The sequence below is a fragment of the Canis aureus genome, chromosome 34 (assembly GCF_053574225.1).
Source record: "Canis aureus isolate CA01 chromosome 34, VMU_Caureus_v.1.0, whole genome shotgun sequence".
In the NCBI taxonomy this organism is placed as follows: Eukaryota; Metazoa; Chordata; class Mammalia; order Carnivora; family Canidae; genus Canis; species Canis aureus.
In genome coordinates this window covers 5,995,894-6,022,817 of record NC_135644.1, presented here as the reverse complement: position 1 = coordinate 6,022,817, position 26,924 = coordinate 5,995,894, and the positions used below count along the sequence as shown (strand labels likewise).

The 26,924-nt window shown below is 46.4% G+C and overlaps 2 protein-coding genes and 2 long non-coding RNA genes across 7 annotated transcripts in view; 2 read left to right on the top strand and 2 right to left on the bottom strand.

The window, feature by feature from the left end:
• Window positions 1-7,404, bottom strand: part of CERKL (CERK like autophagy regulator) — a 129,086-nt gene extending 121,682 nt beyond the window's left edge. Inside the window, exon 1 of one of the 4 annotated variants that reach the window (XM_077883280.1) lies at window positions 7,160-7,404. In XM_077883280.1, coding sequence (XP_077739406.1) covers window positions 7,160-7,382 — 223 coding nt within the window. In that variant the 5' untranslated portion in view covers window positions 7,383-7,404. Of the gene's footprint in view, window positions 1-3,243; window positions 3,381-7,159 lie in introns of those variants that run through there. The other 3 variants (XM_077883281.1, XM_077883282.1, XM_077883283.1) reach the window with 3 other exon arrangements.
• On the top strand, window positions 3,466-4,261 carry LOC144304648 (uncharacterized). The gene is made up of 2 exons (XR_013371577.1): window positions 3,466-3,562; window positions 3,900-4,261. It is a non-coding gene; the product is annotated as an uncharacterized LOC144304648 (long non-coding RNA).
• A 158-nt stretch (window positions 7,405-7,562) lies between the features above and the next one.
• LOC144304737 (uncharacterized) lies at window positions 7,563-12,297 on the top strand. Its single transcript, XR_013371710.1, has 3 exons — window positions 7,563-7,906; window positions 10,719-10,787; window positions 11,054-12,297. It is a non-coding gene; the product is annotated as an uncharacterized LOC144304737 (long non-coding RNA).
• A 9,509-nt stretch (window positions 12,298-21,806) lies between these two features.
• On the bottom strand, window positions 21,807-26,123 carry NEUROD1 (neuronal differentiation 1). The gene is made up of 2 exons (XM_077883284.1): window positions 25,974-26,123; window positions 21,807-24,240 (listed from the first exon to the last, which is right to left on the bottom strand). The coding sequence occupies exon 2, from the start codon at window positions 24,227-24,229 to the stop codon at window positions 23,159-23,161; it is 1,071 nt and encodes a 356-aa protein (XP_077739410.1). The 5' UTR covers window positions 24,230-24,240; window positions 25,974-26,123; the 3' UTR covers window positions 21,807-23,158.
• Between the last annotated feature and the right edge of the window lie 801 nt (window positions 26,124-26,924).

The window sequence follows — 26,924 nt, the reverse complement described above, 5'->3', positions numbered from 1 at the left end:
ATGTTTGTAGGTTTGTCAATATTTTAAACGTAATCGAATGACCTAGCCAAGAAACAGACTCTGCAGGATAGGCCCTGAGGTTCAGGACGAGTGCAGCAGTACCGAGATCCCAGCGCAGCAGGTCCATCACATCCCCACTCCTTTAAACAAGGATGGCCCATTTTTCCCAAATTACAGAGGACACAAAAATGTCCAGCCCAGGCAAGGACATCCTCCCGTGCATCCAGCCTACCCGTCAATCCCATTATCTACTACGTGGCCCTGCGATCCTTTAGCTTCATGTTTAGACTTCTGCATTTCGCTTCAGGGCCTCCTGCTTCCAGCTGGATCAACCCCTCTGCTTTCCTGACCTTGATCCAAACACTGAACTCTCAGTTTTTAAGTCCCTTGGCTTCAGCGTAAGCACCGTTCCCCACTTCTAGAAAGATATTTATGCACCCGTTCTAGGTCCAAAGATCCCCCTAGAGGGGAGACGGCAAAAGGATGGGGGGACATAAAAGTAGATCAAGTTTTTATGAGTACTTGCCCTCAGATGGTGCCACATGGTTGAGGAATAACAGTAATATGCAGACTCTTAGGGAGCTGGGGCACACAGGCTAGACCACTTAGCCCATATATACTATGTCTATAGTAAGAAACCGATTAAGTCCGCTAAATCTCAATTCAAGTACATCACAACAACCATGAGGAACAATACAGTAATTTTACAAAAAAGACTTCAACTGAACTATTTACCAGCCACTTAGTTTGTAATAACAAGAGCTTTCCGGGGGGGTTGGGTGGGGGGAGATTCACAAAATATGTTAAAGGACTTTGCCATCTCTACACTCGGTGGCTTTGTCTTTAAATTGGCAGCGCCAGTTGTAGGACCGTATCACTTACATTATGATTTGAAAACTGTACCTTCCTATAGAAATAAATATTAAAACCGACACCCAGGAACACAGGAAATTAACAATTGCAACTCTGGATGCCTTAGAGCTGTGTTAGCCGCCGTGATCACCACTAGCCATGTGCAGCTATTCAATTCAACTAAAATTAAAAATTCAGTTACTCAGCCACACTAGCCACATTTCAGGTGTAACAGCCACATGTGGCTGGGTGACAACAGTACTGGGCGGTTCAGATACCGAACATCCCGTCACCCCAGAAAGGACAAGCCAAGAGTCATCTCTAGAGATTCACTCTACATTTGTTTTTCTGTGCGGACCGATTTACTTTAACAAGAAGCTTTTATACCACAGGACTATTTAAGATCTACATACTAGGTTAACAGATCTTTCCAAGCCTTTTAAAAACTTCATAAACAGCACACGCAGTTCCTTGGCGACCTTGATTTTTTCATACCCATCTTTTTAAAAAATTCCTTCAAATTTTACACCTTAGGAACAGCCTGACAATTTTTTTTTTAAGAAGTATCTTCTTAACATGTAGACTGATAAATCAAAGCAGGTTTTACTGAGTAATTAATCCTTCAATAATTCACATAACAGGTCATTTTGGGGTTTAACCCCTGCTTCCATTATTTCTGACCACAAGGTCCACCGACAGATGTCTCACTTTGGATGTACACAGCAGAAGACTGGGATCTGTTTCACGTACATCTGTTCCCCAACAGCTTAGGCAGATTAATACTCAGAATGCACCCAGCTCTGCTAAGTCCCAAACGACCATTAACTCTTGTTGTTTTGAAATTATTTTTTTCTCATGTTCACATTTTTCCACATTACCTCTCACACTGGTAAGTCTCGAGCAAATGTTTATATGTGTAAAGTGGATCATTTTAACACTCATAAAAGAAACACTTCCCAGACTTTATGGTGAAGCCCAGTGCTCTAACGCTTTCTGGTAACTGCTCTAATTCAATTCAGCTCCGAGTTGGGGGTAGGAACAACCCCTTTGATAAAACAAATCATGAAATTATGTAACCTGAACTAGTAAGTCCATGAAAAATAGATCATTTTAAGCTGTAACATATGAAACTCATTTTTCTTAGTATTTAAAACATAATATTCAGGTACTACTCAGACACATTATAAAATCCTTGCCTTGAAATTTGCTTAAAAGTTACAGTAAATGAAATCAAGGATAAGCTCGTCCTTTTGTCCATCACACAAAATGGGATGACTAGACTTGACCAACAATATTCCATCAGAAAATGGTTTCTTCTTCTCCAAAGCCAAGCCTGGTGCTGAGAGGACTGTCCACTATGTCCTGAAGCTGGTGAAGGGCAGGAAGGGGCCTGTATCTCCCATGTGTTTCTTATTAGAAATTCGTTAGGTCTGAGTAGCTCCTGCTATAAAATACAACTGTTCCACACACACACCAGACAGTTGACCCCACTGATCATTCAAACCTGAGACTTATTTATGATGTCCTAATACCCAAAGTCTATGAAAATAGGTATGTTCTTGAAAAAAGCAACTTCGGAGTTGGTGGGTTTTGACAATTACATACAGTTGACCCTTGAACAATACAGGGTTTGGGGGTGCTGACCCACATGCACTCAAAAATCCACATATAATTCTTGACTCGCCTAAAACTTAATAGCCTACTGTTGACGAGAAGTCTTACCAATAACATGAGTAGTCAATTAACTACTTAATTACTCTCGTGGACTAGGGAACCTATGATAAGATCCCATCCTGTTTTTATACCTCAAGGTGCTATTCGTTAGTAAATGGTGATGCTTCCCGTGTGCAATGGCAGAGAGAGATTTGGGGGCATTTGGTATTCCTGTCATAGAAATTCCAAAATTGATCATTCTTAAATGTATTAGAATTTGAGCTTAATACAGCCTAATCCTACCCACTACTAACTCTCCACACCAGTAGCTTTTCCTTTATGGTAAAACATTATCCAGCCAGTCACGAGGTACAGTAAGCAGATCCTGCCTTGGGAATACACAAAAATGCTTCTATCTTCTGCTTTCACTGAACATCTCAAGTAGAAGCTTACTACATGCTAAGCAAGCACGCCAGGAAGTCTGTCCTTGGCGGAGATGAACGCAGAGAGGCAATCGGTGATGCTTTTAAAAACACTGAATCTATCTGAGTAACAGCACAAGTGAAGGGCTAAGACATCTGCCAATGCCCCCTTCCCTGTGCACCCTTAATTTCCGACACCCTCCACCCTAGTTCCAGGCACTGTGTTGTGGGCTACCCACACTGGGGCACTACGCTCAGTCGGCTTTGCCTAGACAGGGTCCCCTGACCCAGACTTGTCTGGCCTCAAAAAACTCACCTGATCCCATTCCCCCTTTCTTCAGGATTTTGCTCCTTTCTAGATCACAGCTAACTGGGTAATTACTTTATAGTCACATGAGTAAACTCAGGATCCCACAAGTAAAATGGCCAGATTTTAAAATTCCAATAGAAAGATCACTAGGTGACATTGCAGACAATAAACAACACGTTCTGAACAGATGATGCCCTTTTGTGCACGTATTTTACATCATAATGGTAGCATCCTGGTCAATCCATGCACAGGTCAGTGCTTAGCACCCTGCGGCTGAGCAAGATGGAACCTCTGGTCAAGACACCCAACGTAGGCCAACGTTAGCGTAAGAACTTTTTTTTTCTTTTTTTATAGAAGAGTTCCGATACTTTTCACAAAAAATGGAGGGGATACTCCTGCAGGTGATGAAACCTCACTATTAAGTAGCAGTATACTAAAGAGTACGATGCAATAAGCAAAACTAAAGTTCATGAGACCAGTTAACAAATTCACTCAACAACTATGTGTCAGGCACTCCTCAGGAGTGACAGTAAACAAGACAGATGTTCTGACACCCTTTTCCCCCCCGTCTAGATCTAGTCTGAGTTACAGCATCAGCTTCCCTGCTTCTCGGACCTTCAGATTTGGTCTCAATAATACCACGGGCCTTCTTTGTTCTCTAGCTTGCAGATGACATCCAGTGGCACAGCTCAGCCTCCATAATCCCACAGATCTCCTCAAATATATAGCCAAAGTTCTGTTTCTCTGGAGAACCCGAAACACACAGTATTATAAATTTGTCAAAACCCATAGAATGTACAACACCATCAAGAGTGAAATCTAAACTCTGGACTCTGGGTGATGACGTGTCCATGCAGGTTCATGAACTGTAACAAACGTACCACTCCGGTGAGGAATGTTGGTAACAGGGGAGGCTGTGCCTGTATAGGGGGCAGGGGGCATCGGGAAGTCTCTATACCTTTTGCTCAATTTTGCAGTGAACCTCAAATTGCTCTAAAAAAATAAAATCTACTTTTAAAAGCTACTAAGGAAGGCACTCTGGGGTTTAAAAACTGAGCGGTCTTGGATGACTGGGTGGCTCAGGGTGTGGTCCCAGGGTCCCGGGATCTAGGCCTGCATTGAGCTCCCTCCAGGGAACCTGCTTCTCCCTCCACCTAGGTCTCTGCCTCTCTCTGCCTCTCTCATGAATAAATAAAATCTTAAAAAGAAAACTGAGTAGTCTTGCAAACATTCCTGTGTATGATCTAATAATGCCTAGTGACCTCATCCCACCCCACCCTTTCCTGAAAGAGCCAGGCCCTGGCCAGGGAGCAATGGACACGGTCTCCCCCACCACCTTCCATCTTCCTTCCACAGCACCTCTCCCCACGGATGGTAACTGATAGAGCTCTTCCTCTATTATCGGGACCGATTTCCTGGCTCTTTCAGCATTCACAGCTAAACTAACTCCACACCAGAGATTATTTCCCACTGTTACACTTGTCTCCTAACACCTTTCCTTCTCCCACTCAGTTTACTAAGCAAAGTATCTGTTTCTTCTATAAACAGAAGTTTTTAGGAAGCAGTGAGGACTCTGTTCTTCAATTTTAAGGGCCTGAAGCTGTTTGCACACTAGTGGTAAGAAAAAAGTGACCAAAAAAAAAAAGAAAAGAAAAGAAAAAAAAAAAGTAACACACCTAGACGAAAGAAAAACAATTGGCTTTGGAGCAAAATTTTAAAAAAAAAAAACTTTCAGCTTTTATAGTCTTTAAATTCTACTTCCAGGAACACAGGTAAGCCTACCTTTCCTCTATCACCACTCCATTTAAGACATTTTCCTTTCTGATGTCATGATTTACCTTTTTGTGCACTGGCCCTGCAACACCGCCTTGTATGACCTCTCACTGAGCAAGATCTCACTTCAATTCCGTAGAATTTCGCCTTCATTGTCAGGTTAAGTGGACTCTTAGGCTAAGCTGAGCTCTGGGGAACTTACACACCTCGACATCCTCCCAAACTCAAAGGGACTTAAAACCAGAATTCTACGTCCATATCCCTCGCTCTTGATAGGGATTGCATTAAACGTGTAAATTGCCCTGGGTAACACTGACACTTTCACAATATTAATTCTGCCAATCCACGAGCATGGAATATTTTTCCATCTCTTTGTGTCTTCCTCAATTTCTTTCAGAAGCGTTCTGTAGTTTTTAGGGTATAGATCCTCTACCTCTTTGGTTAGCTTTATTCCTAGGTATCTTATGCTTTTGGGTGCAATTGTAAATGGGATTGACGCCTTAATTTCTCTTTCTTCAGTCTCATTGTTAGTGTATAGAAATGCCACTGACTTCTGGGCATTGATTTTGTATCCTGCCACACTGCCGAATTGCTGTATGAGTTCTAGCAATCTTGGGGTGGAGGCTTTGGGGTTTTCTATGTGGAGTATCATGTCATCGGCGAAGAGGGAGAGCTTGACTTCTTCTTTGCCAATTCGGATGCCTTTAATGCAGAGAAAGCATTTGACAAAACACAGCATCCATTCCTGATCAAAACTCTTGAGAGTGTGGGGATAGAGGGAACATTCCTCAGCATCTTCAAAGCCATCTACGAGAAGCCCACAGCAAATGTCATTCTCAACGGGGAAGCCCTGGGAGCCTTTCCCCTAGATCAGGAACGAGACAGGGATGTGCCCCCCCGCCCCCCCCGCCCTGCTATTCAACCCAGGCCTGGAAGTCCTGGCCTCAGCAGTCAGGTATCCCTCGCTCTTAACGTAGGGCCTCAATAAAACAGCCCACCTGGGTCTTCAAAACACCGGAAAACATTTTAAATTAAGCTGCGTGTGAGCAAGGACCGTGGACCCGGCACAGAGTTCACCAGGCGGGGGCGGGGGGGGGGGGTCGGCTGCGCTTTGCAAAGAAACTTTAAAGCAGAAACAGGTTTCTGCGATGCCGGGAGCGCGGGGTGTCTGGGGCCCAACCCGGGGAGGCCCCGTTTGTTTTAATTTTCTTCAGTGGGTTTTCAGCCGGGACAAGCGGCGCCCCCGCCCCAAGGGTTTTCCAGAAACCGTCTCTAAGACTCGAAATAGTTGTGTCGTAAATGCGGTACCGCGACCTCCCTAACCACGCCGGTCCCTGGACTCCGGGTGTCCGGACAGACGACAGCTCCGGGGCCGCGCCGGGGCGGGGAGGGGCGGGGAGGGGAGGGGGAGGGGCTGGGTCCGACCCGGGCGCGCCCTCGGCGGGGGGGGGGGCCAGGCCCGGACTGCGCGAGTTTGGAAGAGCCCCCCCCCCCCCCCCCCGGGGCCCAGGTCTTTGTTTTCTGGGTCGCAACACCGCAGCTGAGTGAGACTTGGCTGCAGGGAACGGCCGGGGGCGGGGCAGGGGGTACGGAGCTCTGGGCCCGAGCCGGAGGGGGGCTGGGGGGCGAGGAGCCGGGGAGGCGCGGGGTGGGTGCGGGGAGGAGCCTGCGGGCCGGCGCAGGGTGCGGGGGGAGCGCGGGGCAGGAGCCGGGGCCAGGGTGCCGGGAGGTGCGCGGGGAGCGCGGGGAACCGGAGGGAGCGCGGGAGGGGGGCGGGGAGCCGGGGCGCAGGGTGCGGGGAGGGGTGTGGGGAGGAGCCTGGGGAGCGCGGGGAACCGGAGAGAGCGCGGGAGAGGGGCGGGGAGCAGGGGCGCAGGGTGCCGGGAGGTGCGCGGGGAGCAGGGGCCCAGGGTGCCGGGAGGAGTGTGGGGAGGAGCCTGGGGAGCGCGGGGAGCGGGAGGGAGCGCGGGAGGGGGGCGGGGGGGCGGGGAGCCGGGGCGCAGGGGGCGGGGAGGGGTGTGGGGAGGAGCCAGGGAAGCGCGGGGTGCGGGAGGGACCTGGGGCGCTGGGTGCGGGGAGGGGTGCGGGAGGGAGCCGGGGCGCAGGGGCCGGGGGGGGGCGGGTAGCCCGGGGAGCCGGGAGCACTGACCCGCGGGCCGCTCGGGGACGATGGGCCGCCACCTCAGGGCGCGCTCGCTCAGCACCACGTCGCAGCTGCTCCGCCGGATCTCGAAGATGCCCCGAAGCAGGGTCTGCGCGGCCGCCGCGGGGGGCTGTAGCTGGGACACCCCCGCCGCCGGCGCCGGGGCCGCTGCTTCCTCCGGGCCGCCCTCCAGGGCGCTCACCCGGCCGCCGCGCCGCCCCCGGGGCATGGCCGACGCGCAGGCCGGGCGGGAGCCGGGGGTCTGCGGAGGCCTCGCGGCGGAGGTGGAGGTGGAGGCCGCGCTCCCGCGGCCCGGGCGGCGTCGGCGCTGCCAAGGCAACGGCGCGGGGCGGGCCCGGGGGAGGAGGCGGGGCGCGCACCTGGGCCCGCGGGAGGCCGCGCCCCGCCCCCCTGGACCGCCGCGGCCCGCCCCCCAGGACCCCGCGCCGTGACCCGCCCCCCCGGGCCCCCCCAAGCCCGCCCCCCAGGCTTCTCCTTGCCCCCGCGGGGCGCCCGGGCCTGGCGGGCCGTCTCCCCCGTTTGCCGAGCTGCCGCCCCGGGGGAGCGCGTCCTTGGAGCCCGGGGGGGGGGGGGGGGGGGGGGCGGGGCTAAGTGTGGTTTACGTGGGTCGGGCCTCACCTGGCCTCACCTGGCCTCACCTGAGCGCGGGACTAAAAGGCGGCCCTTTACCATGAGCCCCAGCGGATGGGGCTGTTGACTCCCCACGTTGCACACCTGAAGCTAATGCACCAGGTATGTTGACGACACTGGAACGGGGGAAAATAGAACAACAACAAAAAAAAAGGTGCCTTTGACGTTCAGTGTCCCCCAAGATGTCCTCGGCAGCCTTCCTTTCCCTGGACGGTGACAGCAGGCAGCCGGGCCTGGCCCCTGAAGGCTGCCGCCCTACCGTGGTGTTACCTGGCGATGGAGAGCCCCCGGGGCCCGTCCTTCCCTCTCTCCTGATCACCGCGCTCGGGGATGAGCTGACGGTTCACTTGAAGCGCACCGAGGCTGGAGGCCCCCGGTTCTCCGTCCTGGCTGCACGTGAGCGTTACCCCGGGAGTCAAAAAAAAAAAAAAAAAAAGTCCAGATGCCCAGACTACACTTGAAGACCATGAAGTTGGAATCTCCGGGGATGGGACCCAGGCTTCGGGGGTTTGTGAAGCTCCCCAGACACTCCAGTGTTCAGCCAGGCCGGAGAACCGCTGCTCTGAGCGGTGGACTGACAGGTTGCTGACAAATTGGGACAATGAAACGGGGGGAAACTGAGTTCCCTGGAAGAGGAGCTTGGGGTGGGGGGGGTAATAGCAGCAGCCTTTATATAAGGTCAGAATCATGGTATTGGGGGAAAGTTAGGGGGAAGGGAGTGAAAGAGCAAATTCCGTTTGTAGAGCTGTGACCGTAGCTCCAGGGTGCCCGGGCTAACCAGTGACTGCAGACCCGCAGGCCCTCCCCCTGTCCCGGCCTGGCCACGCTGCAAAGCCCAGAGGACAGCTGGGGGTAGCAGGAGTGTCTCAAGGCTCTGTTCAAACTCGGATTTCAAACTATCAGGGAGGGAGACTGGCGGCCTAGCCAAATCCCTCCCAGACGTAAGGCCCCTGTGTGCGGGCTAAGCTGGGACTCTTACTGTGGAATGCTCCGGAAACAAATAGCCAAGCTTCCAAGCTAAAGCAGGGCAGAGTCCCCGTTTGATCTGTTTCTGGGAACAGGGGTGCTGCTAAGCCCCTTGCAGGCTCAGGCTCAGGCCCAGCTCCGGGGGAGGCAGGAGGTGCCCTCGCAGAATGAGGGGTGCCTCTGGGGTCAGCGTCCTGTGTTCACAGCTGTGGGACCCTCCACACCCAGCTCCCTGAGAGCCGGGCCAATGGGCCAAGGCAGTGGCCACTTCCTAGGACCTTTGCAAGCACCAAGTTGCCATTTGTCAAGCTTCAACAGGCCCGTCAACAGCATGGCCTGTGGTGTTGCCTGAGGTGGCAGGTGGTGGCTGTACTCCAGGCTTTGCTCCTGATGAGCTGTCCCTTCCCAGGGCCCTCAAGGCTGCGCGGCCCAGGGGCTCCGTCTACACAAGCATCCGCACCGCACTGCGGCCTGCGGTACTGTTGTCACCAGGCCCAACCACTCCCCGAACTTCAGGCTCTACGTCCAGCTGCCCACCTGACATGACCACTTGGCTGTCCGGTAACCATCTGACACGTAGTATATCTGAAACCAAACTCAGGATTTCCCGTCATAAACCTATTCCTCCCAGAATGTTCCAAATCTCAGCAGAGAGTGTCCTCAAAATCCTTCATGTCGTTTTCATTTCTTCCTATCGTCTCGGGACTCCCCTCCAATCCACTGGCAAGTCCTGTCGGTGGCATCTGCCAAGGGGTTTCCCTTCAGCCTCGTGTCTTCCCAGCCTGTGCCTCTGCACCTCTCACCCGACCACTTCTGTAGCCTCCCAGCCCATCTCCGCTTTCCCCTCCGCCCGTACTGCCTCCTCCGGCCCAGCGTCAGCTTTCCACCTGGCAATCACGCTGCTCCTTTCAAAAGGTACAAGATCGCATCACTCCCCGCTCACATCTTCCCTGGAATCTCCCGTCATTTCTTGGAACAAACTCAACGTGCTTGGCAAGTGCACAAGGCCCGATGTAATCTGGGCTCTGGCTAAGAGAACGTTGCTGCCCATCCTCTGTCACTCACCTTCCTGTAACCATGGGTATTGGGGTTTGGGGGTGTTTTTTCTAAATTGCTACTACAACCAACTGCCATAAACTTGGTGGCTTAAAACAGCACAAATGTGTTATCTGACATTCCTGGAGGTCCGAAACCCAAACTCGGTTTCACTGTACTAGTATCAAGTCGTCAATGGGCCTGTGTTCATCCTGGAGGCTCCAGGGAAGAATTCATCTCCTTGCCTTTTCCAGCTTCTAAGGTTGCCTGTATTTGTTGGCTTACGCCCCCTTCTTCCATCTTCAAAGCCAACAGCAAAGCATCTTCTCTCTGCTTCCATCCTTCCATCTTACGTCTCTGACTTTGCCCTCCTTCCCTCCCTGTTATAAGGACCCTTGTGATTACATCAGATCCATCTGGATAATCATTAACTGTGTCTGCAAAGTCCCTTTTGCTATGTAAGGGAAAACAGATTCATGAGTTCTGGGGATTAAGACAGGCATCTTCAGGCCACCGCTATTCATCTCTCTAGCATCCACTGCTTTATTTTTCTTCACACCCCTTATTATTACCTCTTACTCTATGTTTACTTCTATGTTTATTGTCAAGATTCCCCACTAAATGAGTTCATGCACTTAGTAACAGTCCTGGAATGTAAGAAACAATAAAGGTTAAGTGTTGTTATTATAATAAAAAAAGCTCCTTGATGTCAAAGAATTGGTCTTGTTCTCCATTCAAGTCTCAGTAACTGGCAGGGTGCCTAGCACATAGTATGTGCTCAAGAAATATCGGTAACAATAACACTAAGGCACCTCAATAGGTTTCCCCCCACCTCCTGAGGCTCGGTTGTCCCTTAAGTGATGCATAGATATGATGCACTAATGCATGAAAATTGCTCTCTGAAAATTTTTAGGTGGCTTCCTGAACATTGCTTTCCCTGCTGTGGCTGAAGCTTGGGCATTTGTTTTCAGAGCACTAAGTGGTAAGAGTCCTAACTTAACAGGCACATAGTTGCTTTATGTTTGAAAGGCATTTGGCTAGGTCTGGAAACAGACTTCATCCCTGCTATTTATTTATTTATTTATTCATTCATTCATTCATTCATTTAAGAAATTCACATCTGAGCAGAAGACTTGGAAAAACTCTCTGCTAATAACGTTGTTTTGGGGAGGTCATTAAGTATCTAGGCAAATCTGAGAGAGGTAGGTCTAATGGGACAGTGTCCTGAAGTCAGGGACCCCTTCTCAGTTCCACAGATGAAGGCAGGTGAAATCACAGTCAACTGAGACACCCGGACCAACTGCATCAAGGGCAGGGGACAAAGAATTCCAATGCCTGAGCTTTGGCCAGTGAACAATCCTAGATCAAGCCCCTTGATCTCCCACAGGTTCTGCTGCCTTCAAAGTTTGGAGTTTGTGTGAATAAATGAGTGCCTGTGTTATCAAATTACCATCAATATAGCCTTTTTCAGACTCCAGTTTACTTTAAAGAATATGTTCAGTGCAAGTAGAGTAAAATCCAAGCTCCCACCTTGTGACCTGGCTCCTGCCCCCCAACACTCAAACCCCGTCTCCTGTCATTTTTCTTCCCTGCTTTCCGTGCCTATGTCTGACCGCACTGGCCTTTTTTCCATTTTTCAAATAAACCATGGTTATTCCTCATGCAGGGCCTCTTCTGTTGTTATTTGCTCTGTGTGGAACAATACTATAGCCAGCTTTGCAGAGTGCCCGGATCAGCTTCATGTTACCGGCTCAGAGGTTCTTCTCTGGCCAATCAAAAGTTCACCCCTTATTAAATTCAACAGCAAAGAAACAAACAATCCAATCATGAAATGGGAAAAAGACATGAACAGAAATCTCACAGACGAAGACATAGACATGGCCAACGAGCACATGAGAACATGCTCCGCATCACTGGCCATCAGGGAAATACAAATCAAAACCACAATGAGATCCCACTTCACACCAGTGAGAATGGGGAAAATTAACAAGGCAGGAAACCACAAATGTTGGAGAGGATGTGGAGAAAGGGGAACCCTCCTGCACTGTTGGTGGGAATGTGAACTGGTGCAGCCACTCTGGAAAACTGTGTGGAGGTTCCTCAAAGAGTTAAAAATAGATCTGCCCTACGACCCAGCAATTGCACTGCTGGGGATTTGCCCCAAAGATACAGATGCAATGAAACGCCGGGACACCTGCACCCCGATGTTTCTAGCAGCAATGTCCACAGTAGCCAAACTGTGGAAGGAGCCTCGGTGTCCAACGACAGATGATGGATAATGGAATACCCACCATTTGCTTCAACGTGGATGGAACTGGAGGGTATTATGCTGAGTGAAATAAGTCAATCAGAGAAGGACAAACATTATATGGTCTCATTCATTTGGGGAATATACAAAAAGTGAAAGGGAATAAAGGGGAAAGGAGAAAAAATGAGTGGGAAATATCAGAAAGGGAGACAGAACATGAGAGACTCCTAACTCTGCGAAACGAACTAGGGGTGGTGGAAGGGGAGGTGGGCAGGAGGTGGGGGTGACTGGGTGATGGGCACTGAGGGGGGCACTTGATGGGATGAGCACTGGGTGTTATTCTATATGTTGGCAAATTGAACAATAAAAAATAAATTTATAAAAAAAACAAAAATAAAAATAAAAACATAAAACAAAACAAAAAGCAAAAGTTCACCCCTACTAAACGATTCCTCATTGCATTCCCACCATCCAAATGTACGTCACCGGTTTATTTGTCTCCTTCTTTCTTGTCTGTCTCCCCTTTCCCATCAGATGGGGACCTCAGTGACAACTGTGACCTGGTCTGCTTGCCTACGGCTCTACCTCTTATACCTGAAATAGTGCCTTTAGAAGCACAGATGCTCAATAAATGTTTGTTGAATCCAAAAAGGAATAAATTAATTTTTAAATTGAATTCCTGTATGCATTTTTGATATCGCTGAATATACCATATTTCATGGGTGAGGAAAAAAGAAAAAGGTGTGACATATGTATTTTCTCCATGTCAACATATATTTCAGGTGAATTGAGCAGTCATTTCTTTCTTTCTTTTTTTTTTTTTTTTTTTTTTTTTTTTGAGCAGTCATTTCTAATACAAAATGGGCATCTTACCATGAGGGGCTGCCTCCCTCTCATCCTGAGTGAAGACCTTGTCAGAGTGTTCCCACTACTCTGGCTCCTGCTGCCTCGAAGGTAGAGACCAGTAACGTCCCTGCAAAAATTACAGGATCAGATTCAAAGTCCAGGACCTCATAGATGAGGTTTATTGGGATGTGCTCCTCTTATTCTGGGAAACTGTGAACTAAAAATACAGGTTACCTGCCCCACACATCAGTATGCGATGGTGAGACAAGCAGAGAATAACCGCAGAAAATGCTGCCATTGGAACACCGAGCCGGTGGGGACAGAAAGCACATCGCAGTCACTGGTTCAGAGCAATTCTGAGATCCAAAGGGGCATGTGCCGCTAGCTCCCGAGACCCTGAGAAAGAGATGCTCCTTATCTCACATCTAGTTCTGCTCCCTAGAGCAGTTCCCTAATTCACTGTTCTCAGCTCCTCTCAGCTCCAGCCTCTGGGATTTGGGTTCTGTCCTTTATACCATTCTTCGTTTCAACAGGAAATTGCCCATGATGACAGCAGAGTAGGTTTTCAGCCTTTTTTCTATCCACAAAAAGTTGGAGGCCAAGAGGCTTCTTTTAATTTTGAACTTTCAGGTCAGAGAGGTATAACTCTTTAGAAACTTTGTGAGCTTTCTTTATGTAGTTCACATATATATATATATATATATATATATATATATATATATATATATCATATGTGATGTGTGACATTTGCGTATATATCCATATATAGGGACATATACACATATAAATAAAATTGTGTTACATTATACAAAAGCCGTTCCCACAAATCTCTTCAAGACTGGCCTCTCTGTACTTTGGACTCCAAGTCAGGGTATTGGGGTATAACATTCCTAATGTTTTTAGAAGTACTTTCATCTAGGTAAATTGTGTTTTCCAACCATACTTGTGATTGGGGCTTGGTCTGAAGGCTTGTTTAACTTAGACAACCTACATTTCATCTTGGATATGAGGCCACTTCTTACTTTTAGAAAAAATATATATATTAGCCAAGATGTCTGTCCGGGCCTTCTATAGTTCCTTTAAATTGTGCTTGTTCGCCATTAAAAGACCCTAAAAGAAGCCAAATAACACTTTTAATATTCTGCTAAATACAAAAAGAAAAAATGTAAAAACAAGGTAGTGTCCCAGATCTACAAAAACTAAAACTTCTGAAGATATAATCAGTAAGTGGTATTTTGAGCAATCAAAAGAGTCAAATAATGAGATGTACAGCCCTATAGAACTCAATTTGGAGCCTTGTCCTTGGGTTTTAAGCTCACAAGGGGAGTACTGGCTGAAGGCCCTAAATAATCGGGGAGAGGTAGATAGCACTGTTAGAGGCCATAGCACTTAAATTCATTTGGACCACATCATTTAAAAAAAATTTTATGTAATTTTACATGTTGTAGAAATTGTATGTTAAATGGGTGTTTGTGAAACAGGGAGAATGCTGTATTTCTTTTTACAGAGGTCTATTAGTATCATGCTGCCCCCACATAAAGAAGAACTATGGCATTTTTGACATGAAGAATAAATGACAGTTTATAGTTCATGCTTTTTATAAATTCTAGGATAAGAATTTTAAACAACATTAGATTATTAGGTAGGCCCACTCACACTTCTATAAATCTAGATGTCAGTTTAATAATTCACCTGAATAAAAAACAATAAAACTTTAGCATAATTTAGATGCTAATGAAATAGCTATTATTTGTCAGCTTGTTCAAATATCAAACTGGAGGGCAGCCCTTGGTGGCTTAGCGATTTAGCGCCGCCTTCAGCCCAGGGCATGATCCTGGAGGCCTGGAATCGAGTCCTACATTGGGCTCCCTGCATGGAGCCTGCTTCTCCCTCTGCCTGTGTCTCTGCCTCTCTCTCTCTTTGTCTCTCTCATGAATAAATAAATAAAATATTTTTTAAAAATATATCAAACTGGATATTAACTGAAATAAGCTGGTCATTATATATTGGGGTCACTAAAACTTATATATTGTAAATATTGGAATATTGCAAAATATATTGGTAATATTTTCATAAGAATTCAAATGAACCCTTCTGTATTTATGCATATTTAACATACCACTTTATTGAAGGTATTAGCAGGAATATCAGCTTCCTAGGACTGCCATACCAAATTACACAAACAGTGTGGCTTTAAAACAACAGAAATGTATTGCTCCTAGCTGTAGAGACCAGAAGTCTAAAATTAAATCATCTGCAGAGTTGGTTCCTTCTTGGGGACTCAGAAGAAAGATGTTTTGTGCCACTTGCCTGGCTTCTGGTGATTGCAGTTCTTGCAGATCGTGATGCATGGACATATCAGTCCAATCTCTGTCTCTGTCTCCATTCTCCCTGCTGCTCTGTCTGCATCTCTGTCCTCTTCTTTAACGACCACTCTAATCCAGAATAGCCCCATCTTCATTTACATCTTACATACTAGGATGTGTTATTTGGATATCATTTCCAAATAAGATCATACTCTGAGGTTCTGGCTGAAAAATGAATTTTCAGGAGTTGGGGGAGGGCACTCTTCAATTCAGGACTATATATATATGTGTGTGTGTGTGTGTTTCCTTGACAATGTATTTTAAGTAAGATAAATGCATTTTTAGTAGGAAAAAATGTAAACCGTAGGAAGCAAAAGATCCTGTTACTTAATATTTTTAATATGCTAGTTAGAGTCAAGGAGACATGAAAATACAGTTCCTATAACCAATGCTCCCATGTTGGAATTTAAAGGAATCCAAATAAGCAGCCTTGCCTCCATTAACTAAAAAATTCTTTTAGTAAAGGAACATTTTGATAAAGATCACTATTTAGATTCCAGTTAGAACTTGCATACATTTGTTATTCTTTTTCTTAAGATTTTATTTATTTATTCATGAGAGATAGAGAGGCAGAGACACAGGCAGAGGGAGAAGCAGGCTCCATGCAGGGAGTCGTACGTGGGACTCGATCCTGGGACTCCAGGATCATGCCCTGGGCCAAAGGAAGACGCTCAACCACTGAGCCACCTGGGCGTCCCTGTTATTCTTGTTTACTGTGTGTTTAATCACCCACTGGAATAAAATTATTCAGCCCCTAAACAACGATAGGTGAAGTTAGCCCAACTCTCCTTTCTAGAATGCTACGTTATCCTCTGTAGTCTTGGATGTGAATGTTATTTGGTCACATACCTACAACCTACCACAGCTTATAAATTTAGAATGTCCTGCTAGGAGTAGACAAACACTACAGTTGTTGGTGACACCAGTGGTAAGGAATTAACAGTCTCGCAAGCATTGTAATACCACTTCATTGACGTCACCAGAAGTGGGGACGATCCTCCAACTGACATCATTCAGAGAGAACACTAGAGAAATATTATTGATGTGCTAAGTTTGCACAGTGAACCTTTCGAAGTAGAAATGGTAAGTTAGGTAATTAAATAAAATCTTAAAAAAACGAAACTATAAGTTAGGCAATTCATCAGCATTTATCTCAACCAATAGCACATACAGTGTATGAATATCATGATTATTAAGAATATTAGTTATCCTTTGGTCTCCAGTGATTTTAATTTTTTAAGATTTTATTTATTTATTCATGAGAGACACAGAGAGAGAAGCAGAGACACAGGCAGAGGAAGAAGCAGGCTTCCTGCGACAAGCCTGATGTGGGACTTGATCCCAGGACCCCGGGATGACAACCTGAGCCAAACAAAGGCAGATGCTCAACCACTGAGCCACCCAGGCACAGTGCTTTTCAGTGATTTTAAATTAAATCACTTTCCAAGAACACTGATCCTTTGATGTTTCTGGTCCCTAAGCACTTCTCCTAAGAACTTAGTGCTAAAATGCATACCCGGGGTTGCTGAAGACAATCACTTTATGTCTTCTTTCATTGTGTTGTATTGGCAAAGAAGACCACATCCCTCACAAACTTAACCACTTTTCTATTCTAACTGATACTTTGAAGGAAAATGAATTGAACTAGCAAGTATTGTGATAATACAGTACTTTTATATTGTGGATTTCTACATCTGAGCTATCATAGACCTAAGGGTGACCTCTTTTACTATTTAATTTGTTTAATGCTACTCAAATTCTCCAACTCATTGCTGGACTACATACATAGTCCTTATGGGTTACATTCTGGTCTGCTGTAATCTAAATTCTTCAATGTGGGACAAATTTATATAACACTAACAATAGAACAAAAACAAAGAATGATGAACAGGAAGGAAAAAAGTAGCATGCATTCAAGTTCTTAAGGAATGTAAATAGAGAGAGAGAGAGAGTGAGAGAGAGAGAAAAGTAGGGTCTGGAAAGAGCCTGTAATATTTTAGTTCCATTTTTATTGCAGTTCCAAATCATATTTAACAAATTGATATTAAACAAAAAGAAAGAACCTATAGCTCATGATTTCTATCCTCAAAAGGAGTGGAGAAGAGATGTTTGGCGCCATGTTCTCTTTTTTCTAGAATTAATGCTTATAACTTTCACTGAGCTAAGAATTGTTGTCAATTGTTCTCTTTTTTCTAGAATTAATGCTTATAACTTTCACTGAGCTAAGAATCATTTATGGTCCTCTCCCATTCTCAACCAACATGAATTATAACAGCTTCAGCATTAGATTAGTGCGGTTTGATTTTCTTGGAATGTTAATATTTTTGAGCATCTTCTAGATCTTCTAAGTAACAGAGAAACAAGAAACAAGGCTTCTGTTCTTATGAAGCACTAGGGAAACAACAAATATTTTTTTTAAAAAGGTTCTGTTCTTATGAAGCACTAGGGAAATAACAAATATTTTTTTAAAAGGTTCTGTTCTTATGATAGATAATTTAAAAATAAGTGAAACAAGTAAGCAAGTAATGCTCTGGAAAAGGGAAGGGGCAATCATAATTTTGATTTTGGTGAGGTTGCTACTTCAAATCGGGATTTGAGGATGTGGCGTTTGAACTAGACCTTGAATGAAGAAAGGAAACCAGTCATAGGAGGATCTAGGTATCCCAACTTTCTGCAGTGCCTTCATCTGTAAAATAAGGCACAGGGCTGCTTTAGTTCTGAAATGCATAAATGAGCAGAGAGCACTTAGCCCTGACCTAGTAAGCATGTGAGGCCATCTTTCTGGAGGTGTGTCCTTAAGACATCAAAGCTTAAAGCAGGGGTAGCTTTTAATCTTGTTAAGAGCAAAGTAAGTTACCAAGATTCCCCATAAATGTGAGATTAAATCTATTCTTTTATCTCTAGATGTTATTTCACAAGGGGATATATCCCTTTGGATTGCTCTATACCTGGGGATCTATAAAAATTATTATTGTCCCTATCCACTTCCCTATTAGCTAGACAACTAGCACAAAAATGTTTAGATGGCCAAATCCACGTCTAATGTATCTGAAGATTTCATCCAGCATTTCCATAATACTCTGCATTTTAAGACATTTTAAAATTCACAATTTGAACCGAAGTCCCGAGAGACTGAGGCCTTGTCTTGTCAATGCCACTAGTTTGGTTATCCAGCTAATTCCATCAGAGTCATTGAACCAAGTGTTAGTGAGTGTGAAGAGTCTATGAGTCAATTGCCAGCACAAAATTCTTCCTGACATGGGAAGGCAGATGATCTCAACTTTTGAGTGCATACAGTGCAGATTTCTAGTTGAATGGTTCTTGACAATAGTGTCCTCTGAAACATAATGCCTGGCCAGGAGCCAATGATTATGCCACCATACAAATCACTATGTATCTGACGCCAGAATGCCTCTGTGCAATGGTAGCAACAAGAGTTCTCAGTCCTGGTGTTCCACAAGATGTTGCATTGGCTCTTTTATTCTTTATCAGACCCTGGGATTAAAGATTTTATTTAGATAGTTTTTAGGAAATAAATCATGGCGAAGGGAGAGGAAAAGGGAAGAGAGGAGGTTTCAGTTTAGTTTAAGCATGGCTTTCCTGTTTTACAATTCCCATTAGGACAAAAATCAGTCTACATTTGAAGCCTAGTTTTATTAATTGTTTAATAGATATTTTCACTTTAAATCTCTTGTTTAATTATAGAACTAAAACAGCTTGCTTCAAACTGCTAGCTAATGATCCATATATCATTTTAGTAATTGCTAGCTTCCTTCAGAAATGCATTAATTTTGTAAGAATTATAGACTTTCAAATGTAAAAACATAGGGACTTTTTTAAGATTAATACATTAGAACACTTCTAATTTGTTGCAAATGTTATTATACTGTACCGTATTATAAACCTAAAATTATCAGAACGTTCTTCAGATATTATAATTCTTCATTTTAATTTGCATTTAATTGTATTTTTTAGGATTAAAAGTAGATCATACTGTATGAATGCAGTTGGTGATGTAAATGAAATCTAAGTTATGCAGTGTTCTATTCAAAGAGAATTATGCACTGGTTAAAATATTTAGCCAAATTTCATCTCCCACCATGAAACTGACTGTTGATTTTTAAATACCAGGTTTTTTTTTTTTTCTTTCCTGGAAATAACTCTTTAGAGCATTTTCACATTAGAGAAGTAGATCTAAGCTTCCTACTTAATAGGAATAGTAACTGTCCAATATAAAGGAGCCCTAAATGTTACTCAGATCAAGCAATATACAACAACACTTAAAGATTTTTTTCCAATGATGCTAAAGTTGCCAGTGTTTCTTTTGGTTGGTTTTTCACTTAGTAAAACATTTTCTTTTCTTATTAGCTAGATATAGGCATTAGCCAATTATAAAAACCGATTCTCTTTTAAATATTAGTGGCAATTGAAAAAGAAAAGAAAAAGATAATTGAAAAGGTTTCTTGTGGTTTGAAAATGCCTTCCAAATATTCATTAAACATTTAAGTGAGTAAATTTGTAGAATATGTTTCTGACATTGGCACTGGTTCTGTGGTATTTCTCTGATCAGATGGAAGTGCTGTGTGTTATGCAGAGTGCATTCAGTTCATTCATGCATAAACAATATCATTTTCATAAATTAAAACCTCCCCTGCAGAAGGAACATCTGTGCCTGCCTTTGAATAAAAGATGGTGGCATGTGAGTTACTCCTTGACTGACTGAAAGAATCCTTATGTTTTAGAATGAAGTTATATAGGCAAAATGAAAGAAAAAGAAACTGACTTATAGTCTGCATTTCTACCTTACCAAAAAAAAAAAAAAAAAGAAAGAAAGAAAGAAAGAAAGAAAGAAAGAAAGAAAGAAAGAAAGAAAGAAAAGGAAAAAATATCCACAGTATAGATATCTCCTTGCTTGATGTTTTAAAAGCTGGAATCCTTAACATGCATTCTCTTATTATTTCTCCTGTTTACTAGAGCAACAGTTTTTAGTTTGCATGAAGATGTATACTTTTGATTACAGGTGAAATTGAGCTGCTGAATAGATCACATCAGATCTGAATGTTCACTTCATGGTCCCCTAGGCTGGAAGGCTGGCAATGTTCATATATCTTATCAGTATTACGTCTCTTAAAGTAAGAACAGTGAGAGCAATCCTAGAAGCAACAGCTTGATTTCAAAATAACAACTCTGATTCACTTGGAATGAGATGATTGCATTTTGGATAAAGTTGAGACTAACTTAAAAGTATTTCTGTCATCTGATGAAGGCTGATGGAAAACATGTTAAAATGATGTATTTTAAATTGAACTCAACATTTTTTAATGTTGAAGTATTCCTTACTGCTACTGTCACAGCTTGACATAGCCCCATTGGCAATGTTATTAGTATGGCTAATTGTTCCTGTCCATTAGATTACTCACATTTTTCTGGAGCAGTTTGCTAAATGAGGTCAGCTTTCTGGAACCCCTAAATCACCAATGAGAAGGAGATTAAAGGAACAAGCTTGGGAAGAGAGGTAGTCATCCAATGTGGCATCCGAATCAGAGGAGGAACAATGGAGTTACTAATGACAGTAATCAGAGCACCGTGGTACAGCCAGGGCACAAGTGCCAAAACGTTATTCCCTAGGAAGCATTCCTGTCAGTCAATACATCCAGAGGAAGAAAAATGCCAAACTTTTTTTTTTTTTTTTTTGGTGGACTTAACAATGGACAGAGTCATCTGTAAGTTTTTCCACTGAGTTCTATTTAGCATTCCAGAAAGGGAAGGGACACAATTGTATCATCCTAAAATATATTATACTACAAATAGCATGTTCTTGAGTACAAATAACTCGTTACCATTTTCTCCTGGAAAAAAAAATTACTGAAATCATCACAAGATGTTCATAAAATAATTACAAAATGCCACTTCTTGGATTCTTTAGATTAATTCAATCGTTCCCCCCTGACATTTTCTGGAGGTGCGTAACTTTTCTCCGGGGATAGTGCTGGTTTGCAAAGTGCAACGGTACTTTGTGATAGTACTGATTTGCAGTTCAGTGCAGGGAAATGTACAGATAACAAAGCACTAAGAAAATGGTAAAGTTTTCTTCTATACATTTTAAATGTATAGGCAAACTAAGCTAGGGCACTTGCTTGTGTCTGCTTGTGAATAATGAACTAAATGCCCCTTTAAAAAAATAGGGGGAAAATATACCATAATCGTTTAAAAGAATAGAAACCAAGAAGCTAAAAGTGAAGGCACTTACAACAAAGAAAAACAAAAACACAACCGTTTGTCTCTCCACCCCACGCCCCAGCCTCATATTCCACGTAATGAAATATGAGTTAGGTTCTTTCATTATCTTTACAAAGAGCTGGTGACTCCCTAACCAAGACAAACAGACTAGAGAGTATGCTAAAGTAAACTTTTGTCCTTTATTTTATTCTACAAACAGCATTTCGTATTTTTTTTTAAATTCAGCAAATAAAGCAATTATCCTGCTTAGGAATTATTTATGCTTAAAAAAATCACTTTCAGAAGAAATGCAACAATTGGCCAGATTTTCAATACTATTTTATTGCAACTGGATGAGTGTTTTCTAAATTGTGCATTACACCATAATATACAGGATTACAAACAAAATTACAGTACAGATCGATTCCAGTGGTACCAGTATCACATCTCAAACAGCACTTATTCTGGACTGCATTTTACATGCAATAGCTATTGTTCTAATTATGAATTAAATGGTTTGAATTTATTTAAGCTACTGTACTAATTGACTACAATAGGTATAAATCCCAACATTAACAACCTGATTAGATTTAGGCTCAGATTTATTACATGAATATAATGACAAACCACCATTTGTGTGACTATGTATAAAATCATGCATTTATATTTTCTGGAAACATCAATAGCTTCAGATTCTCTGTAAAATCATGGAATGCAAAGGAGTAAAAGACTAAAAAGAAACAGTGCAAATTGTATGTGATAGTCAAGCAGCTTTTGATTTAAAGAAGGGTATGTTGGCATTTGTTTATAATATGTATATACAAGCTTGTGCAAGTAATGTATTGAATTGATATGTTTTGATAGGGACTACATCTCTCTCCTTTTTTTTATTCTCTTAAGAGTTATGGATCTGGTTTTCATTTTAAGGAGAAGGAAAGACTTTAAAGTGAAATGAATTGCTCAAATTGTGCAATTGTGGGTTTGTTTGTTTTTTTTTACAATTAGAGAGGAAAGAAGTGCTAAGGCAACACAATAACTTTCTAAGCACTTTTCTGCTGGTTTAAATTAGTTAAATTATTTTGTATAAATTAGATATAATTCTACTTTTCTGATATGTATAAAAATTGATGAAGCTGCATGGTTTTAAAATAGGAAATCCACATTATAAAAAGTCATTAAAAATTCTGTACAAAATCACAACAAAATAATTCAGCATGGGAAAGGTAACAAGTAGTAAAATGCTGGTTGAAAAATATATATTTATATATATTTTAATTGGCCCATTACTAGTTCAAAAATTGCATAGATCCTAATTATTGCTTGTGATTTTGTTATCCCGATCAGATAATTCATATGATCTGAATACAGCTGCACCAAGTTTGTGGTGCTTTTTTTTTTTTTTACTGTATTACTTTATTATTATTATTATTTTAAAATAGAAGAGCTATAGAAAATAATACATAAGGTGAACAGGAACTTTGATCCCCTGTTTCTCCCAAAGGCAGTAACGACAATAAATACATCTATCACTCGGAGCTTGGAGTATTTGCACTTTGCAGCAATAGTACCCAAAGGGCTGCCTTTTGTAAACACCAGGGTCGCCGCGAGCACAGTGGGCACGTGGGCGCCCCTCCCGGGGCGGGGTGGGGGGGATGCTGAAGCCGACGCGCCCCCCTAGTCGTGGAAGATGGCATTGAGCTGGGCGCTCATGACTCGCTCGTGATGCGAATGGCTCTCGAAGGGCACGATGCTGTCTATGGGGATGTCGCAGCGCGGGCCGGCGGCGCCCGAGAAGACCGAGGCGTGGCTCTGGGGCCCTGCCAAGGTCGCTGCGGGGTAGTGCATGGTGAAGGCGTAGCTCTTCTCGAACTCGGCGGACGGTTCGTGTTTGAAGGAGAAGTTGCCGTTGATGCTGAGCGGCGGGCTGAGCGGCCCGTCGAAGGCGGGGCTGGCGCAGTCGGTCAGGGGGCTCTCGAAGAAGGGCTCGAGCGCCGCGCTGTAGGCGAGCGGCGGCGGCTTCACGTGGAAGACGTGGGAGCTGTCCATGGTGCCGTAGGGCGGGCTGGGCAGCCCCGGGGACTGGTAGGGGTACGGGTGCCCCGGGAAGGGCGCGCTGGCCGCCGGCAGGTGCGGGGGCACGTCCTGGCTCTGCTCGGGCAGGAAGGTCCGAGGGTTGAGCTGCAGGCAGCCGGCGACCAGGTTGGTGGTGGGCTGCGACAGGCCCTTGCACAGAGTCTGCACGAAGGACACCAGGTCGGGGCTCTTGCCCGAGCGCAGGATCTCCGACAGAGCCCAGATGTAGTTCTTGGCCAGGCGCAGCGTCTCGATCTTGGACAGCTTCTGCGTCTTGGAGTAGCAGGGCACCACCTTGCGCAGGTTGTCCAGCGCGGCGTTGAGCCCGTGCATGCGGTTGCGCTCCCGGGCGTTGGCCTTCATGCGCCGCAGCTTGAACCGCTCCAGGCGCGCCTTGGTCATCTTCTTCTTCTTGGGGCCGCGTCTCTTGGGCTTCTGGTCGTCGTCCTCCTCCTCCTCTTCCTCCTCCTCCTCCAGGTCCTCGTCCTCATCCTCCTCCTCGCCGCCGTTCCTCAGCGAGTCCTCCTCGGCGTTCATGGCTTCCAGGTCGTCCTCCTTCTTGTCTGCCTCGTGCTCCTCGTCCTGAGGACTGAGACATTCGTCCGTCCAGCTGGGAGGACCCTGGGGCTGAGGCTCGCCCATCAGCCCGCTCTCGCTGTACGATTTGGTCATGATGCGGTTTCCTACATTCAACAGGGGGCGGGGGCAGGGGGGAGGGGGGAAGGGGAACAGAAAGAAAAGGAGAAAAGCGCTAGGCTCGCCAACGACCTGCGCCTTCCCCGCGCTCCCACTCCCTAACCTGGCAGAGATGCACGCGCGAGGGAGTGACCGCTGCTGACCAGACAGATGCTCCTAAGAAAAACTTAGCCGGCCTGATTGACAACAGGCCCCCGGGACAGAGGGCAGCGGCGCAGGTGGGGGAGAGAGCAAGCAGGTGTGTTTCCTAGCGATGGGTGAAAGTGTGTTTACGGTGCTTAGGCGGCAGAGAGATACATGCGTGAAAATGAGCATGCATTTCCACTACTTCATGTTTGTTTGCTTTTTTTTTCCCCCCGACTACTCCACCTTTATCTGCGTGAGTTCAAAGTCACTCACAACTACACACACACACACATATAAAATGATGAGTTTGGAAAAAAAAAATCCCAATTCCGTGCGTCCCCTTCTCTGCCCTGGCGATTACAGCTGCAAAGGGCCATTACGTAATTTGCTAACTAACGGTGGCAGTGATTTTTAAGAAGATTACACACTACCCCGAGACTGAAGAGCAAATGCGTGCCGGAGAAAAAGTAGCTCCCGTCCAATTAATTCGCCATCAACGAAACGTGTGGCAACAGAAGTGGGCAGGGGGCTCCCGTGCCAGCCTCGCCTTCCTCCCCCCTCGCCCCCCAACCCTGTCCCTCCGCTGAATTTCCACCTTGTACAAAAGCGCAGGCTCCGGGGCGAGGCCGGGGCACCGCGCACAGCGCCCTGCCCGGCGCCTGGGATCAGGTGCGGGAGGCTCCTCTCTAATAAACAGCCCATTGAAAGGGCCGCCCGCTCTTTATTGGGGGCTTTTCAAAGTTCGCCTCAAACCTCTCTTTAAAAAGATTGAGTAATTATGATGGTCAGCGATTGGCAAGAGCGAAGTTGCCGCTTCTAATAAAGAAAATTAAAAAAAGAAAAAAGAAAAAAAAAGAGCCTTTAGTGAGATAACTGAATTTCTGGCTCCTGCGCTGGCTGCTGGGGACTCGGCCGCCTCGGAAGCAGTAACAGGTAGCAGGAGTCGGCTCCTCTCCCCGTCTCCACATCCCCCCTCCCTCCCAACTCAACTACCTGTCAAGTGGGTTATTTGGGGATGGGGTGTGTGTGTGTGGGGGGGGGGGGAATATACTCCGGGTCTCAAATGCCCCTTCTAGTCACTGAAACGATAACTCGGCACTTCCAATCGCGTATAACACACATGCACACAAAATGCATCTTGGTGACAGGGCTTTCCTTTTTTTTTTTTTTTTTTTCCTTATTCTTTTTCTTTTTCTCTTTTTTCCCTTACTAGAAGGAGTGAGAAAGTCAAGTAGTCGTTTGCTTCCAGGACTTTGAAATCACCACCAGCAAGCCAATCATCAGAGTTGGGGTGCATTATTTACAAAAACCCAAAGAGGCCCTCCCCCAAAAAACCAAAACACTAAAACATTTTTTTAAAAAAAACTGGAGAGCCAGCGCTGGGTGATGGACGCGAGCCGAGCTGGGAGCGGGTTTGCCCGCGGCGTGGCGTGGGGAGGGGAGGGGAGGGCAGGGCAGGGCAGGGCAGGGGAGGGCAGGGGAGGGATGCCCGTGGATGCACGCGCGCGTCGGGGGCCCCGGGATCCGTGCGGGGACGCCGGGGGCTTCCGCGACCGCTTGGATCCCCGGGCAGCGAGGCGAGGGCCGTGCTTACCTGCGGCGGTTAGTAGGTCCTGAGCAGTGGCGGGCTCATAACCCCGGGCCCCGGACGCCGCGCCTCGTGCGTGGGGCGAGCTCCTCGCGCGCCGGCCGCGGGCGCCCGGGTTATATAGCCGCGGGCCGGGGCCGCGCGCAGGCGGGGCGGGGAGCCGAGCGCCCGCAGGTCCGTGCGCCCCGCGCCTGCGCACGCGTCCGGGCCGCGCGCTCCCCCGCCCTCCCCACCCCGCCCCCCGGCCCGCTCCCCCCAGCCCTGCCCCCGCCCCAGCTCCTGCCTCCCCGGCATGCGCCATATGGTCCTCCCGGTCCAGCCAGGAGCCGGCGGCCACGTGACCCGCCCATTTGTATGCCGCGGAGCGCTCCATTCCGGCCCCTTTGTGGCCAGAAGAAAGTGGCCCATCTGTCGCCAGTTAGAGACTCCGCGGACCTGTTTTTACCCGCAGGAGAGATTAACCCTTTCAGGCGGCAGAAGGGAGAGGGGGCGCGGGGGAGGGGGGCTGCAGGGGGGGCTCCGATGGGAGAGGGCGGCCGGCGTCGGGGCGCGCACAGGCCGGGAGCCCCGGGAGCCCCGGGAGCGAGGCGCGCGGGGGAGCGGCCTGGCCTGGCTCCGTGGCCGCCGGGGCGCGCCCCACACTTGCTGCCCTCCCGGGCTCGCCCGCCTCGGGTCTCCCCCGCGTGGCGGACGCTTGCGTGTGCCCGCCATCCCCTCATCCCCGCCAAACCCCGAAGGAGACCTACCGGCCTGGCGCACAGGGTTGGTCTGCAAGCGCGGCCTCCGTCCCCGGCTCACCCAGGCCCAGCCTCGACGGTAGAAATGTTGTGCCTGTCACTGCCCCCAGCACACGTGCAGCCTGGGGCGCCTCGCCTTCAGCGGCCTCTGTCCCCGAGGCCCCCCGTACATCACCCCTGGGTCCGGGCGCAGGCTGGGCGCGCTCAGGCCTTGGCTCTT

Excerpts from the sequence above, each read along its gene's own strand:
- NEUROD1 (XM_077883284.1), bottom strand. The coding sequence starts at position 24,229 with ATGACCAAATCGTACAGCGAGAGCGGGCTGATGGGCGAGCCTCAGCCC.